Genomic DNA, 19,612 nt, shown 5'->3' with positions numbered 1-19,612 from the left:
ATATATTTCTGCGTGTGTTAACTTGCGTGATTTTACCTATGTCAGTTGTTCTCTTCGGTGACGCATTACAGATACTTACTATTACCGCGTTCCTCCCCGGTCCGATATTTTGGACCTGAAATGGACTTGGAAAAAAACAGATGAAATTCTAATAGCATAGAAAGGACGCAAGCAATTTTTAAGACGAGAATTGGGGGTAAAAAAGGGCGTCCTATGCATGATATAATACGGTAGTATTGCCCTAAATGCATGGGCATAGGGTGATATGGCAGCAAATGTAGATATGTCCATGAATGTAGAAGCAAAGGTGAAATTGTAAACAAAGGTGGATTTGTCCATGCACTCATCTGCAAAAGTGGGTTTGTCCTATTTGCATGGGCACAAAGGGTGGTTTGGCAGCAAATTTAGCTTTATCAATGCATGCATGCGAAAGGTGAGTTTGTCAGCAAAGGAGGGTTTTGTCCATACGTGCATAAACCAAGGTGGATTTGTCAGCAAAGGGTGATATCGTTTTCAGCAAAGGTGGGTTTGCAAATGCTTGCATTTGCAAAAGTATGTCAGCAATGATTTGTTTGTCCATGCATTCATGAGCAAAGCCGGGTTAGTCCATGCATTCATGAGCAAAGCCAGGTAAGTCCATGCGTTCATGAGCAAAGCCGGGTTAGTCCATGCATTCATGAGCAAAGCCGGGTTAGTCCATGCATTCATGAGCAAAGCCGGGTTAGTCCATGCGTTCATGAGCAAAGCCGGGTTAGTCCATGCATTCATGAGCAAAGCCGGGTTAGTCCATGCATTCATGAGCAAAGCCGGGTTAGTTCATATGCATACATGAGCAAAGCCGGGTTAGTCCATGCATTCATGAGCAAAGCCGGGTTAGTCCATGCATTCATGAGCAAAGCCGGGTTAGTCCATGCATTCATGAGCAAAGCCGGGTTAGTCCATGCGTTCATGAGCAAAGCCGGGTTAGTCCATGCATACATGAGCAAAGCCGGGTTAGTCCATGCATACATGAGCAAAGCCGGGTTAGTCCATGCATTCATGAGCAAAGCCGGGTTAGTCCATGCATACATGAGCAAAGCCGGGTTAGTCCATGCATACATGAGCAAAGCCGGGTTAGTCCATGCATACATGAGCAAAGCCGGGTTAGTCCATGCATTCATGAGCAAAGCCGGGTTAGTCCATGCATACATGAGCAAAGCCGGGTTAGTCCATGCATACATGAGCAAAGCCGGGTTAGTCCATGCATACATGAGCAAAGCCGGGTTAGTCCATGCATTCATGAGCAAAGCCGGGTTAGTCCATGCATTCATGAGCAAAGGGTTTGTATTACAATACATATTTAAACTGAAGAACTCATTAACTTCTTAGATTTAATCACTTTTGATCATACAATGTCTGAACCAATCATTATATTATAATTGAAACTGCTCTTTCTATATTTGATATCTTACTCCAACTTTAGATAAATGATTATTTTACCTAACTGCACTTATTGCAATCTAAGGACTGGCACAAAGACACGTACACACTAACGATAATGGCATGTGTCATGAAAAGGTGCTTAATGAATCATTGTTATGTTGTCACACACTGACAATCTTACTCCAATTTCCTTGCAATGCAGCAAAATAAAATTGCCATTATTTTTTTTCTTCACCCGATATTAGCCTTTACATTAAGCGGACTTTCCAATGAATTCTGCAAGAAATTATTAGATAGGCCATTCCAATTCCTGGAGAAAAAGGCAAAAGAAATCTGCACTGGTAGTGCGTGAGTCACCAAAATAAACAGATTTTGGAATGACAAATATATTCCTAGGCTTTCCCGATTTCCTGACAATAAAATGTAATTTAATCAGGTCACTTGCTGCACACTTTGACAGCCAGGCCGTAATTGCGAGTTTGCATTTTTATTCCAAGAGAGAAAATCTATTTTTGAGAGAAAATTGCAGGGACAACAATGTCTTAGTTGGAGAAGAAAAGACTCTGACCAGAGATTTAAGAACTGGCAAACTCGTAATTGTATGGTTTCTTGTACTGGTTTAAAATTGCGTGTACAAAAGCATAATGCAATAATTAAGGGCCTGCAAATGTGCATCAATATAATTGTAACAATGTCAGTGATTTTTTTACTATTTATTTTTACTGCCTGTACCCTGCAAATTGGAAAAATGGTGACATTGGGAAAAGTACAAAATCAGGCCAAAAAAGCTAATATAATGGCAAATATACATGTTTCACATTGTTATGCATAAATAATGCTGTGAAATAGTTATTTTTGTTAAGATTTAATTTATTCTTCAAGAATGTCATTGCCTTTTTAATTCATTAAGATAATCTGCATTTATCAAATTGGGAAGAAATTATCAATTTTTAGGAAAAATGACTTAATGTACATTTTTTCATAAGGGGAAACAGCCTTTATAAGGCAGTAAATTGCGCCAAAACTATCACTGATTGTGAATATGTGTGTAGTACAAGAATCATAACTCTTTGACTCAATGTTACCAGATTACTTCCCTTGGTTAAAGAAATGCTGAATCATTGTACAAAATTATACTAAAAATGTGAATGGGAGTAATATATGGCAATACATGTTTGACACTTGCACATAATAAGAACCATAACTCTTTAGCCCACTGTTCCTAAATTGTCTTCCTTGAAATGCATTGTTTAAGCACATGAAATTACTTTTCATTACACTATGAACATTGTAGATGGATGTGAAAGGAACCTGAAACATCAATAGATTCAAATATGACAGTGTGTGTTTTAAAAGAAGCGAAACTCAAGGAACAAATTGTCTCCCTTGATTTAATGAAAAAATCTAGCACAGGTTCAAGTTTGATCAGAGATTTTTCAAATAACGTTAATACTCAATTACAACTTTGACATGAATGTGTACATGCTCAAGTGCACATAATGTTTCATTACTTTATTAGTTAGAAAATAATTATATATAACACTTCATATTTCCAAAGAAAATCATATTGAAAAATATCTGAATATAAGAATGATGTGTTTCTTTCCTGATGTACCACCCTCTTTCACCATGCTCACTGTCCTTTCCTACACTTAAAGTCAGTGGTGTCCCACACCTATAGCAAGTGCTTTCCAAAGGATTCCCATACCATCTTCATTTCCAAATTTTCACCAGGTACTTATAACTGAGTGTCTGATGTCAATTATTTTGTGAACAACAATCAGTACAATGAAAAATACAGGGAAAAGCCTAGTAGTCGAAAATTCAAAAATACTCCCTGTTTAGGGCACAAGGCAAACAACCTTGAAATATAGATACAAACATAAAACACATACACAAATACCAACACCAAAAATAAACTAACACAAGCCTGGATCCTAATACTAGTATGTGCTGGCAATAAGAAATCATCATGCTGTACCATTGATATGCTCAAATTAGTCCTGAAGGTATTTTACCAGTACAGACTGCATATTTCGACCTCTGTTATAGACATACATTATGTGACCAATGCAACTGAGGAAATTTGTTTAGTTGGGAAATCACACCACATGCTTAATTGGATTCCAATCCAGATTGACTATAAAATCTGGGACATAATAACATGAATTTGTTAATTTCTAAATCTATGGCAAATCCAAACCCTTCACTTGCCGGCTTGAGAAGTCATAGGCTTATGCTTGTGTTATCTGTTGCAATGACGATAAGTAAATGATAAGATAACTCTGCAACTCATTTACCACTTGTTATAGCCCTTGATAGATTGGCAGTAATGAGTTTAACAAGAGAATGCCATACACAGAAACCTGCACATGTTTCCCATCAGGCTTATTGGAAAAATGATCAAAGAGCGCCTGCACCAGCAGTTAACTACTTCTCTTTAAGCTGTATTGATATGAGCTGTGCTTGGAATAAATGTCTTTGTATCAGAAAATTTTGTTTATAATTTCTGGAATTTGGATTTTAGGTAGTGGCATTAAAAATGATTTTTTAAATAATGTATGATTCACTCAAATATGATATTTGTTGATCACTACTGAATCTGTTAAGCTTAAGACAAACTGCATCATTTGAAGCACTTTTCAAGAATCTGATAAGCTTATGAAATTTATTCACAATGTCTGAACCACAAAATGGATGTCAGATCACTCTGACTACATTACCTCTTGAGTAATGCCCCTTGGTTAACTGAGATAAATTTACATCCATATCAAGTGCTCTTATTCTGACATGGTTTCATGGAAGTTCGGGTTGTTTGTGTTATTTTTTTGCAGTTGGTGGGCATTTTCTCCATTTGGTTGATGGTCAACTTCATCAGTTAGTTGGTGGTCAATTTCTCCTGTTATTTGGTGGTCAATTTCTCCTGTTAGTTGGTGGTCAATTTCTCTAGTTAGTTGGTGGTTATTGTCTCCAGTTAGTTGGTGGTCGACTTTTCCAGTTAGCTGGTGGTCATATTCTCCAGTTAGTTGGTGGTCGACTTTTCCAGTTAGTTGGTGGTCATATTCTCCAGTTGGTTGGTGGTCAACTTCTTTAGTTAGTGGGTGGTCAACCTCTCTAGTTAGTTGACTGATCAAAAGTTCTTCAGTTTTTTCTACTCCAGTTAGCTCATGGTCAATTTCGGTTGGTGGGCATTTTCTCCATTTGGTTGATGGTCAACTTCATCAGTTAGTTGGTGGTCAACTTCACCAGTCAGTTGGTGGTCAACTTCACCAGTCAGTTGGTGGTCAACTTCATCATTCAGTTGGTGGTCAACTTCATCAGTCAGTTGGTGAACAATCACCACTCAGTTGGTGGTCAACTTCACCAGTCAGTTGGTGGTCAACTTCATCAGTCAGTTGGTGATCAACTTCATCAGTTAGTTGGTGGTCAACTTCATCAGTTATTTGGTGGTCAACTTTATCAGTTAGTTGGTGGTCGACTTATGTTGGTTTGCAATAACTCCAGTAAGTTGATGGTCAGCATCTCCTGTAAGTTAATCTCCAGTAAGTTGATGGGCAATTTTTCCAGTTTGTTGTTGGTCAACTGCTCCATTTCAATGGAGGGGTCAACTTCTCCATTTTAATGGAGGGGTCAACTTCTCCATTTCATTAATGAGGTCAACTGCTCCATTTCATTAATGGGGTCAACTGCTCCATATCATTAATGGGGTCAACTGCTCCATTTCATTAATGGGGTCAAGCGCTCCATTTCAATGGTGGGGTCAACTGCTCCATTTCATTGATGGTCTATTTCTCCAGCTGTTGGAGGTCAACTTTCTCAGTTAGTTCACAATCAATTTCTCCAATAAGTTGATTCTAATTTCTACAGTTATTTAATGATTGATTTCTCCTTTGTTAAATTTTTTAAAATAAATCACCAAGGTTGCTTTTAGTGAAGTCATGGCTTGGGTAGATATTGGCATTTTTCTTGTAGTGCATGGCAAGTAAAGGTCCGTTTTTGCTGGTCCTCTCAAAGAGAAAAGCATGCTATGGCAGTGATGTAATCCATTACCAGGAGAAAACAAGGCCACATTGGAAAAAGCTCCATATGACTCACAGTTCCTTGGTGACTCACCAAACTTTTGTGTCCTGGTTGTTTGGCATGGGAAAGTAAAAGCGAAAACGCTCTAAGTAACATTAAAATTAGAGGCTTTTAGGCTTTTTTTGCTCTCAGCCTGCTTGACTACAGCCATGGAACAACAACACAACAGTCAGCAATCTTAATTCTCAGTTCTTGCAAGTTATAGCAGGTTTTCATGCTTTGTCAAGGAAAATTGAGGAAAATCAAGTGAAAATATTTCTGCTGATTGGGAAGAAAAAAAGATAATCGTATTTCCTGTGAACATGAGATTGTGCTTCAAATTTCTTTATAATAATTCTTGTCTTGTTAAGTCACTTGTTGGTGTCAAATTTGTGTGAGTTCCAAGAGTAATGTGACATTTCTTAAATTAGGCAAATTTAGTAAATTTTGTAAGAAAAATAGTACTGGAATAGTGTAAATTCTTAGATACATATTCTGCCCTGGCCAAAATATGCCCCACCAATATTTGCCTGCGCTGATAATGATGATGATGTAATGATGATAATAATTATAAAAATTGTATATGTTGTATAATAATAATAATAATAACAATAATAATGATATATGTTATTACATTGACAACTTTTCTTGCAAATTTCAAATTTGTGTGAGTTCAGTTGTCCGGTTAGCACACTTGCTTTATACCTAGTCAAAACAGGTTTGATACCCAGTCTGTGAGCTTGGTTTGTGGTCACCAAGCCGGATAATTGGGTTTCCCCCGGGTACTCCAGTTTCTCCCTCAACACCACATCACACTCTGGCGTAATATCATGCCAACAAGAGTGATTAATATAATGTTGAATAACTTGTTTCACAATCGTTCTAAAATAAATAAGTTAAAAACTAACATTTCATTTCAGAAAATGACAGAAGGGATAGTTTAAAGGGACTCATCAAAGATTTGTAAAATACACTTCAAGTAATGTTGATATTTGCTCAATTATTGTCTTTGAAGACCACAATTTTGAATACCGTTAGTAATGCAATTCATCAAAATATTGTATCGTGATTGGTTGATGGATATTATCATGTGATGTTTCCAATGTATTTGACAAATGTTTAAATATACATCGGCTTTTGTATGAGTTTTTGTGGCAGAGTGGTGAAGGAGTCAGTTTTCTAATTTTTTCTTGACTGTACCAGCATGGGTTTGCTCCCTACTACAACCAGAATTTTTTACACTTCAGTTGAATTCCTGCTATTTTGGTATCAAAGAATAAAATTGATATCCAATTAGTGTTTTCAGATGCATTACCGTGAAATAGCATTTTGGTCTCAAAACATAAGCAAGTCCCATTAAAAGCTTCAGGGTGATTTTGTGCGTCAGAGAAAACTTGGCGCAGGGGTCAATACAGTGTACCTTTGCTTCCATTGTAATAAATCAATACTTGTAATTAAGGTACAATGTTTTTCACATTGCAGACTGATTGGTATCATTAGTTTTATAATGATTCCTAGAAATATAGTGTAAATCTGTAATGATTACATTTACAATGAAAGTGTAAGCCAAACATAATAATATTTTGAATGTTTAATTAATATGCAATTATTGAGTATCAAGCCCTGGTACCTGGTTTCATGTTTAAAAACATAAAAGCGCTCTTTGAATAATACATTATAAACATATTATCATGTTTTGGGTGTGTATGCATCAACAAGACTTTGACTATGTTTTGATGTTTTGTCTTATAGCAATATGTATTGCATAAGAAGGATCAATTAAGTTTTCAAGAAAGATTTTAGCGGATCTAATGACTCATTGGTGAACAATGGTTGACAAATAACCATAGAAAGACAACCTTGGACTAACAACATTGGACAAACACCAATATTACACAAACAACCTAAAACAAATAACCTCAACATCTTCAGACAAACAACCTTTGACAAACAACCTTGGACAATCAACCATGGACAAACAACCTTGGATAAACAACCTTGGTCAAACAATCATGGACAAACAGCCTGTGCCATGTTTTAAAAGTCGACAAAATCACTCTGATGTTTTTAAAAGGATTCACACATGTTTTTGGACCATGGACAAACAGCCTTGGACAAACAACCTTGGAAAAACAACAATGGACAAGCAACAGTAGAAAAAACAACCATGGACAAACAACAATGGACACAACCTTGGACAAACTACCTTAGACAAACCACCTTGGATAAAACAACCTTGGACAAACAACCTTGGACAAAACAACCTTGGACAAACAAACATAGACAAACAACCATAAACAGATAGCTTTGGACAAACAACCATGGACAAACAACCATGGACATACAACCTTGGACAAACAACCATGCTCAAACAACCTTGGACTTACAACCTTGGACAAACAACCATGGACAAACCACCTTGGACAAACAACCTTGGACAAATAACCTTGGACAAACAAACTTGGACAACTAATCTTGGACAAACAACCTTGGACAAAAAACCTTGGACAAACAAACTTGGACAGACAACCATTGACAAAAAACCTTGGACAAACAAACATAGACAAACAACCATAAACAGATTGCTTTGGACAAACAACCATAGACAAACAACCTTGGACATGTAACCTTGGAAAATAACCTTTGACAAATAACCTTGGACTAACATCCATGGACAAACAACCTCTGACAAACAAATATGGACATACAACCTTTGACAAACAACCTTGGACATATAACCTTGGAAAAATAACCTTGGACAAATAACTTTGGACAAACAACCTTGGACATACAACCAGGGACAAACAACTGTTGACAAACAAACATTGACAAACAACCTTGGACAAGCAACCTTTGACAAGTAACCTTGGACAATCAACATAGATAGACTACCTTTGACAAACAATCCTGGTCAAACAACCATAGAAAGACAACCTTTGGCAAAAAACCTTTGACATACAACATTGGATAAACAACCATTAATAAACAACCTTGGACAAAACAACTGTAGACAAAAAACCACCAACAAACAACCTTTGTTAAACAACCTTTGACAAACAACCATTAATAAACGGCATTGGACAAACAATCATTAACAAACAACCTTGGACAAACAGCCTTGGACAACCATTATATAGGACTTGAGACTATCTTGTAAAGGAGTTGAGAATGGTCACAAGTCTGATTCTGCTTTTCACCAATAAAATTACTAAAGTCTTCTGGGTAAGACTTTAAATTGGGGTCTTAAGTGTCAGTGCCATAGATTGGCTCATGTTAAAGAATGAGGGTAGCTCTATCCAGATTTACATTCTGACTTTAATTTTGCGAGGGAGGAGGGAAATATCAATATTTGAAGAGAAAAATAAAAACAGGTCTCTGCTGATGTTTATGTTACAGAATCTATTACCATTCTCTTTGCACACTTAAAATAAGTTAAGAGTTGTGTCATTGTCAACAGAAAAGAAATCCTTAATAAAACCCAGTCAATTGACAAGGTCTGCATAATTATTTCATGCAAACCACATCTTATAGGATTTTTTAACAACATATTATGTGCCGATCTTTTATATAAGAACAGTTAAATGACATAGTCTGCAGGGAAAAAACAACAACATGTAATATGTCAGTCTGTGGTAATCTTGATATAGTTACTCCACAGAGAAATTATTTCATTCCAGGAATCACTTTACTGGAGATAAAACCAGGGCAATATTTCATCAGGCTGTGAAATATAGGTGAAAAACCTGTCCCAGAGATTGGATTGATTTTTTCTGCTTTTCTGTGTGATTCTAGCAGTTGGAAAATTGTGAAGAGATAGGTTACCTTGTCGGTAGTACTAGTCCGCAAGGACTGAGAAGCACTGAATAGTTGGACGGTTGGGCGGAGGATTTTAGTAGTAGTTCAGACATGTAGGGTGCGAGTTGTATGCCCAACAAAGCAGGGTTGGGTATCATTACAAAGGGCTTGTGTACTTCTGATATTAAGAGAATTGTTTAACATGTGAAATATAAGGTATGTTTTCCAGCTTTGTTTAAAGTTATGAATTAATTCTAGAATTAATATTTTTGAGAGATAATGGAAATTTGGGGGCAAAACTATAAATGAAAATGGATTTTAATTGGATATTAATTAATTATTTAAAATTTAATTGGTGTGTGTGTGGTAAGTATTAAAGATTGATTAAGTCACGAGTGAAGGATTTGCTTGAACTTACCAAAGTGAGTTTTTTTCATACTCCTAAATAGGCTTAACAGTTCTTGTTTGAGTTGTAAAAAATCTTGCTTTTTAGCCTTAAAGAATTATTGCACTCTTACTCCCAATTTAGATTTACCACAATTAATACAACTGTTTTGATATACCAAAAAGGATGAATAAATGTCGAAAACAATGTTTCTTATGAAAGATAAAGAGTTAAATTTGAAAGAATGGTGCAGAAAACATGGTATTTCTACCTTATAAGACAATAGTAGATCACAGTAAATCTTTTAGCACTCACCAATCATTTAATATTTTTGGGTTTTCAACTATTACAAACACTGTAATAATCTTGAGATCAGTAATTAATATTTTTATAAGTAGTTAAAGATGTATTACTCAAAAATATGTTTGTTATTCGTGTGTATACATGCATTGATTTTGAATAAGAGTGTCACTTTAAGATGAATAAGAGTCACTTTAAGATACTATTAAAACATTTAATATTGTAAGAACAATATTTTTTCAACATTTTCATTATAATATCATACAAGACTCTTTACAAAGAAATGTGTGATAAAAGACTTAGAAAGATAATAATAGCATGTAAAATAAAATCAACATGTTTTTTAACGACTTGCAAACTATTTTAAGCATACTTTATTTCTCATAATTGAATTGTCTCGAAGAACTCATTGCTTTAAGAAAAGAAAAGCGATTTGCAGAATTTATTGCACCGTCTGCATGAAACCCTAAATGTTCAAACTTTTCCTCAGTTTTAATTTGCCTGTTTATGATGTGCTCACATTATAATAATACAATGAAAACTACAGGGACAAACCCAGTAGTCGAAAATTCAAAAATAAACCCTGTTTAGTTGCACAAAGCAAGGGCAAATTCAACGTCAATGGACCAGGGATCAAATGCATGAACACTATACATACACAAATACAAACACCACAAACAGAACACACACTCATTATAATAGCTTTATTAATAAATTATTGGATCCCCATATAAGGCACAGATTGTTTATAATAGTCACTGTTATTCAAACTTGAGTTTATAATGACAATAATGTGGCAAAGCCCATCATACTGGCTTAACTAATTATTGATTAAAACCCCTTGGTAAAGTGCAATAATTAGACATGCTTTCATATATTCCTTTATTGAACATCGGCAGCCGTGACACCGTACTAGTGCAAAAACCTTGCTCTTGGCCATAACTCAAAGATGTATTCAAGATGTTCAAATGAAACTTGGTAAAGACAAATATATAGAAATTATAGCAAGGCCCATAACTCTGACTTTATTAACTGTCCAGTTATGATCCTTGTTTGACTGAGGTAATAACAGACAAGCAAGGACATTCCCTCTACAGCGCTCTTGTGTGGTAACTTAATTACCATTGCAAATAGAATGCTATTAAAATGATGATATCATGCACTTTATTTTTTTTAACTTTTATTTTTTATTACAAATATTATCCATTTAACAATTTTATCTCCAGTGTAACATTTTATCAAACGATACGAAAATAAATCAGCAATGGTTTTAATGTGTTTCTTATGTCAGAGCTGCTTTCAATAAAATTGCTTTATTGATAAGAATAAAATTGCTTTATTGATAAGAATAAATACACACTTTGATCTTTTAATAACGCTGCATTCAATCTAACAAACAGTACAAATCATGATCAGATTATGCTTTAAAAAAAACATTGTATTTTCTACTTTTAGGCAGAAAAATAAAAATTAATTGTTTCCAATTTTACACTGAAAATATAGGGTAGGTTGAGATATATAGGAAAGTTGTGCCTTAATGTATCCTTCTAACACTGGTATTTGTAGCTATTTTGTGGAAGTACAATCATGAATTTTTCTTTAAAAGAAACTACCAAATATTTAACCCTAAAAGGCAAAGAAGAAGAAAAAACAAAAAAAACAGTCAGAACTATTTTTCTGCCGTTAATACAAAAATTAACAAGAACTATTTTTCTGCCGGTAATACAACTATTAACAACAACTATTTTTCTGCCGGTAATACATAACTTAATGATTCAGGTGCAATGAAATTATGGTTGGTCAGGAAATCAGGAAAAAATCAAATTAATTTCTTTGCCACATCAAATTCCTAATTTTTGATGGCAATAACTGCAGTATCAGTCTTTATAAATTCATATAATTCAAATTATATTCAGTAAATGCCAATATATCAGTTTTTAACGCACGTAACCATTAACGCAGGAAAAAGGAAACTATAATTTCAGAGAAATTCAATATAAGTGCAAAGGTTACTTTTTCCTAGTTATTCCTAACCTTGATTAAGTTAAGTGTTAGAAAAACATCTCGACTGTAGCCTTGCAAATCAATGGTAGGATTCAAGTAATCCTTAAATAAACTTCAAATCTAATGTTAACGCACAAAGATGCTGCTAAAAGCACTGGTTGAAATTAGCATAAGCCCACAAGCCTGGCACTGGTAAAATGCTTTCCGGGCTTAGTCAAGTTCTGGATTTTATAAAGCAAGGATTGCTGAGAATTTTTATGCCAAGCAATTGTGTTAGAATTCAGGCTTGTTCATCCAAAGGTCTACTTTTGATGACTACTTTGAAGTCATACATGTGATAATTTCTTGGGTCGATTCCGGGACACTCGTCGTTATGTCAACGCACACTAGGGGGGTACGGGGGCATGCCCCCCCGGAATTTTTTTCAAATGGGGAACGTCTGTGGTGCATTCTAGAGCATATCTGGGACTATTTTAGTCGTTTTTAACGTCGGGAAAATGTACCTGTTTTGACTGCCAAGACGTATTTTTTACTTGACATGGTTGTTTTTTTTCTGCATTTTCTTGAAAAAATAAAACCACCAGGCTTTAAATGAAGTGCTAACAATGATATGCAGTCAACTTTCGGTTTCATCAAAACAGGAAATAAACAACTATACGGGCACCTGTTTTCCCGCGCTTTTGAGAACATGCGTTATAAAATATTTATTTTTTCATCACAATTAAAACGTTTGCAATTTATGACACACAATATTTTCCAGACGATAAAAAAGATTTTCCAGTCGATGAGCTTTTTTCCGTTTGGAGATGCATATAATTTTGATAGATACATGTCAACAATCGGCTGTATAAAGCGATCACGTGACTTACCATGGTCACGTGATTAAAGCATTCTATATAACCACCTGTAAACCCCATATCGTCAGTTTTATTTCGGCGTAAAAATACACACGATAGTTCGGAAAAAAATGTCAAAACACTAAAATTCCTTATGGACGCGTAAGTTGTTTAAAGTATAACGATGTATCGACTTTGAAATTTGAAAGGAATATGGGATGTTTTCCGTGTTTTAATTTTGTTTTTTTACTCATTTTGTCACTTTCTTTGAACTTACCTTCATGCTCGTTTGTCGGTAAAATGTGTGAAAAATATCAATTCATCAATTTAAAGCTATCACTCATAAGACCAAACAAATCCATATGAAAACAATGAATTTGTATACAAGAACCCTCCCCCACTCGTTAAGCACAACAATAGGCCGATAGATCAATTATCGGGTGATTGACGATGACCTCGACGACACACGTACCAATTAACGGATTAGTGTCAACATGTCCTGTGTTTTACGACCAGTGTCCCGGACAGGCACAATAGCTGACTTACATTGGTAAAATAGGATAATCGATTCCGATTCCGAGATTTTTTTTTCGTTTTTTTTTTTATGACTTTCCGGGACAAACATGCGCCCTCCGTGACTCCGTGACAGAGATACGATTTCCGGGACAATCCCGGACGTCCGGGACGTTATGACATGTATGTTGAAGTACTGTTTGTGTCCCTAACAGCTTAAAAAAGGCAGCTGGATCCTCAGTCATATATCATGCTGATTACTATTTGTTTACAGCTCACTTGCTGACTTTATTACATAAATCATTGCCCTAATACTACCTGTTTCAAATCCCTGAAACAAGCTATGGAATTTGTCTATTAAACGACAGATGCATTCCTTAAACTGATGCCTGAGGGTGAAATTAGCACAAGCCCACAAACCCTGTGCTGAAAAATGCTTTCCTGGCTTTCTCAAATTCTGGATTTATATTCTTATAAAGCAGTGCTTTTTAAATGTTTTGATGCCAAGCACTGTTGAACAATTTGGGGCTTGTTCATATCCAATAGCCTTATTTCAATGATAATATTTCATTTCCAAAAAGAGACCTTAAAAATGTTCTACTTTCTTTTGAAAGGCCTCTTCTAACAGTTCATTGCCCCTGTTCCTATTTAATTCGCCAAAAAATACCTCTGTTCTGCTATGGTTAAAAGCCCTAGTTATAAGCTAATACAGCTAATTTCCAAAATTTCTTTGACTGATACTATTTCATCTGCAAAGAAGGATCTTTGTTCTGCTTTTGGTTGAAATTAGCACTTGTTTTACAAGTTATTGCCTTAGAAACAAGTAGTTTCCCATGTCTTGAACAAGGATTGAAATTGATATAAAGCTTTTTTGAGGATTAAACATAAAAGGGGTAACTACAAGCCTCATACCATGATCAACAATTGTTTTATATCCATCTTCTGATGTTTAATCTTCATTGCCATTTAGCTAGTCTTGTAGTGGTTGTATAAGCTGTCTGATACATGATCTTCTGTCAGCCTTGCAGCTTTGATGTGGGTAGTTTTATCTTTGTATCTTAATTGTGTCTTAGCGCATGGCTATTGCTTTGATATTCGTCCATAAGTGTTGCTGTTTTCCTTTTGGTCAAGTGATTGGTGTCTGTAGAGAACTTTTTTATGTGCTCATGAATTGTGTAATGTTGTAAGGTATGTTCTAGAATATTTCTTACCTCTTTTTGGGGTTATTGAGCATGTCTGTGTGGTTTCTAATGCATTGCAGGAATATTGTTATATTTTATGCAACGTTATATAGTTAAATAGTTTAAATGTGGTAATAACATAGTCTGTAAACGGGTTTATTTCTGTGTCTTTCAGGATGCATTTGCAGAGTGCAACAGTGTAGTACACCAAGATGAGATGCAGGACTATTCTCCTAGGGAGAAATCTACATCAACACCTGAAAACACATCCCATAATTCCATTGTCTCTACCTCTTCCCATAATTCCTCAGTCTCAATGCAACTTCCTGTCAGCATTTTGGCTCCCAGCTCCAGCAATGTAGTCGGCCATGATTTGCAGCCCATAAATGGGAACCAATTTGGAAAAGATTCAAATTTACCTGGCTCCTCTTCGGAGAAATGTGGCGTGACTCAGCTAGCCGGATCGGCCATGGTTGGGACTGACTCACATGTGGTGAGTCAACAGAATCTGGGCCATGGAAGTCAGCAGACACAGCAGTCTGCAAACAATGACAATAACAACAATAATGAAGAAATTCTCCGACTGCAAATTGAACAAGCAACAGAAGAAAAAATACTATTGAGTCTTGAAGTTGCAAAACTAAAAGCACAGTTAGACACGCTGTCACAAAATCAGAACTCTGAAAACACCGAACATGGCAATAGCACCTCTGATAGGGAACCTTTGTTTGTAAGTTATAATACAACTGCAGGAGATTTGAATGCAAACGTTTCAAATGGTGAATATGAACGTCAGTTTACTGCACCTAAAATATCCATCACCTCTCAGGGAAATAACCACAGGGACTTTAATTCAAACATGACTGTAAATACCTATATTGAAAATGCTTCAGAAGTAAGTGGACAGTTAACGGTGTGTCCAACTGGTTCCAGTCCTATAATGACTGGATTTTCTACACCAAAAAGGCAATACCCTACTGAAGAGGATGATATTAACCTTACGCCGTACATTTTAGCAAATCCAAAGCATTCAGATCACACAAACAATAATGGACTTAACTCAGATCAGCTAATGTCGCAATTTGCACATGTTGAAAATGTCCCTGAAAAAAGAACCATTGATTTTGAAGACAAAACACAACCAGATATTTATTCAAAAACAAGTGTGCAATATGCTGAACCGCCTTTGTGGACACCACTGGCTATGAAAACTGTGGCCAAGAGGTATAAACAGGATAACAGCTCTGGAACCAATGACATTCATGGTGCAACTGGTGAAACTCATGAAAAGAATATATCAAATATTGATGTTTCTAACACAGGTGGGCTGGTACCGCCTGAAAAAACACTTGGTCCTGCAACTGAGTCACAAGAAGAAATTTTCCAAAATGTTGTACAAAAAGAAATGTCAGACTTCAATACTGCAAAAGGTCTTAAGACGCCTCCCTCAACTAAAAGACATTCCGCATTTAGAACTATTGCCAATAAAACTGGGTTGTCACCTTCTGTTGGTGCTCTGTCCTTGAAAGCAAACACAGGGAATAAAAAGTGTGGTGCAGTCCAAAAGCGCTTGGGGACATCTTTGGTCAGTGCTGTTTTGCGATTGGCTGATGACAGGTACCTGGAGGCTTTATTAGATGACGAAGTTGAGTTGTACGCTTGCCGTCTTGTGCTGCCGATTGTTGGATCAGATAGATGCTGCAACCCCGTTAGCACAATGCTCACAGACGGAGATGATATGGTGGGTAGACTTTCCTTATTCAATATTGTAACAAAATCAGCTTAAAGGTGTATTTCATTGGCCTGTTTCATTAATGGATCTTAGTCGTTACTTAGAAAGTCTTTCATCACAAATGGAATCATGTTGATTTTCAATATTCTCAAATTTGTTTTGGACTTAAGTGCTTTTTCTGACCTTTTTGTGGATGGGGCCACTGTCCTTTGAAATATTAAAATATTAACACTAAATTATGGAAAAGCAACATTTTTTCGAGCAACCATTAATGAAAAGATGCTACTAGAAAATTGGCTTATAACATTGCTCACTGTGACTTCTATGCCAAAATACACTTACAAAGTTGAATTTAACAACAGTTCTTTGACTAAATAATGGAGAAAAATTATGTAAAATATATATTTTTCAAATTTGTGATTTTTGCTATTACTTTTGTGAAAATGAAGTCTTTTTTAAATGTGAACAGGCTACATTTTAGGAAGAGAAAAACAGTGAACAGAAATACCAGTTGGCTACAGTATAATTCATACAAATATATGTGAGGGGGAAAACTATGAAAAATTGACATTCATTAAGAGATAAAATTCAACTCCTGCCTAAAATCTACAATGAAATAGGCCAAAGATGCCTTATTTTAAAGGCTAAATAATCTGTCTTGTTTATTTTTTCTTGCTTACTCTGCAACTGTACTATTTTTTTTGGTGAATGGCCCTTAACCTTAGAATTGTGAAAATAGCTACAAAATGCCTAATATTTTTAATTTACGGTAGTATTTCAAACAAGGAAACAAAATGTGAATTTTTTTAAGAGATTTAAAGAATACATTTAAAAATAACTGTACTAGTTGACTTGATAAGAGTTGAGAGTAGAAAAAAATGGAAAAATTTGGATTGTGAATTTTTAGTCCAATTTTGATGAAAAAGGTATACTTTTTGATAATGTAAATGGGACAGAATTTTGCTTAAAAAGAAACACTGATCTGTATGATTTAAACATTCCATTACTTTTTTCATGTGTTAAGCATTTTTGTTGATTGAAAGTTATTTTCATAGCCTTTAAGTGCTGTCATCTAGTGAAAGGCATTCCATTAAGAATTAGAAGTATGAACTCCCAACCATGGAAGGTCACAGAATTTCCCCCTTATTGTACAATTATGCTGATAAAATTATTTTCAACTAAAACATACCAACCCAAATTCATTTTAATTCAAGATTTATTGAAAATGTGACTTTAAATATATTGTGGCAATGACACCTGGTTTGGATATTTTGAACTTCCAACCATCCACCTTAAAAAGTTTTTCTTTCAAAATGTTGGTAGTTCTTTTACTTCCAAGGACCCCATTTGGGTAGTGTTAGTTTTCTAATGAAGTCTTTTAAGACAAATAAAAACAAAATTGGTTTGATTAGGGTTACATCCATTCCAAAAACAGGTAGGTAAGTAGGCGTTTTAAAAATAAAATAAATTATTATTATGATATAAAGGACCTTACACAAATTGCCATTTAATACACACTTTTCTGAAACAAGATAAGGAAAAGTTATAAAGGAGTCCGTAACTTTTCTGTAATGAGTTTCAGAAACTTGTTTCTAGCACACCGAATAGTCATTTCCGGTGATTTCAGCTGTGCTGGAAAACTCCATCTGGCATCCCCCCATGCCATATGAGTCACGCACTGACGTAACACTTTCAATTTCTTTTATTAAACACTTAATGTAACCATAGTTATGAGATTTCAATAGATGAGTTCCATTATCATTTCCTTTACAAAAATATTCCTTAAAAACAAAACAAAATAACCCTTAAAAGACGTGATAGCGAAGGAACTTATTGACGTATGCAGTGAATACAAATTACTGCGCGTCATGAAGTCAGTAAACATCATCGCACACGCTTTTTGGTGAAATGTACAAAAACGCGCTTTCTTATGAATTTTCTTACAAAAAATGTAATTTAAGGTATGCTAAAAAAATATCTATCATGTGTGTCCGTTCCGGATAGAAAAATCTGACCCTCAGGCAAGCCTCGTTACCTGGTAACGCAGGTGCCTTCGGGTCTGATTTTTCCATCCGGAACCGGAACACATGATAGATATTATTAGTATTAAAGTGGCACAATATAGGTTGATCATGATCAATGCAAAAACATCTTTTTTTATTTGAATGCATTATAAGCTACGTTTGTCTCATTTGGCTTTTAAACCAGAACAAAGATTTGTGTACACTTGGAGTTATTTGTGATATTTTGACGTTGCTTATTTTTTAACTGGGAAATTTGTGGTCACAACGGGTTTTTTATCTGTTCACAAATCATTTTTTTGGTTTTTAGCTCGACTATTTGAAGAATAGGTGGGCTATACTACTCGCCCCGGTGTTGGCGTTGGCGTCCGGTTAAAGTTTTAGGGCAAGTTGGGATTTTCACTTATAATACCTTTATTCAATTTACTTAATACTTCACCAAGTGTTCAGGGCCATCACATGATGAGGTTAGATAACTCCATATTATTCTTTACACAGATTATGGCCCATGATTGACTATAGAACTTAGGTTAAAGTTTTAGGGCAGGTTGGGATATTTATTAATAACTTCTATACCCTTTGTTCAATTGATTTAATACTTCACACAATTGTTCAGGACCATCACACAATGAGGTTACATAACCCCATATCATCCTTAATACAAGTTATGGCCCCTGATTGACTTAGGTTAAAGTTTTAGGCAAGTAACAGTTAAGGGCAAGTTGGGATTTTAATAAAAAAACTTCTTTACTGTTCATTCAATGCACTTAATAAAATTCAAAATTATTTATGATCATCTTACAACAAGAAACATAACTCCATTTTAACCCTAAATACAAATTATGGCCCTTGAAATATTTTTTTTCTTTTGACAGGCATATTTGTATATTCTTAACCACATTTTCATCATGGGAAATCAAGTTATTTGAATGACTTGTGTCATTGTTTGGGTGGGCTGGTGGGAGGGCACCATCAAAGTCACCTTATGTATCGAATAATTTTGACATAAAGAGACCAAACTTGGTATTATTACATCGTTATTGTATTCTAAGTCAAAGCGGCGTAGTCGAGCGCGCTGTCTTACGACGGCTCTGTTATCATTACAGTCAAATGAGTTAAAATAATAATGCTTAAAAAAATAAATAGAAAAATTGGCATCAACTTATATTGTATCCCTTTAAATGGAAATGGATGTTAGTAATTTTGATCCCATGATGAGGATTTTGTTCAATACAGTCGAACTCCATTGGCTCTGACTCTCATGGACCGGCAAAGTTATATCAAGCCTTTAAAAAATCGAGCCAAGCGGGAATGCTTACCTTCAGTATAAAGAAATTAAGGTACTTTACATTTAGTTCGAGCCA

The 19,612-nt window shown here is 35.3% G+C and overlaps 1 protein-coding gene across 1 annotated transcript in view; it reads left to right on the top strand.

Moving 5' to 3' along the window:
* LOC128236452 (uncharacterized) overlaps window positions 1-19,612 on the top strand; it is a 60,216-nt gene that overhangs the window by 25,035 nt on the left and 15,569 nt on the right. Inside the window, exon 12 of the mRNA XM_052951317.1 lies at window positions 14,671-16,236. Coding sequence (XP_052807277.1) covers window positions 14,671-16,236 — 1,566 coding nt within the window. The remainder of the gene's footprint in view (window positions 1-14,670; window positions 16,237-19,612) is intronic.

The sequence above is a fragment of the Mya arenaria genome, chromosome 1 (genome assembly GCF_026914265.1).
Source record: "Mya arenaria isolate MELC-2E11 chromosome 1, ASM2691426v1".
NCBI lineage: Eukaryota > Metazoa > Mollusca > Bivalvia > Myida > Myidae > Mya > Mya arenaria.
The sequence above is the reverse complement of the archived record's forward strand: the minus strand, read 5'-3'. Positions and strand labels throughout refer to the sequence as shown.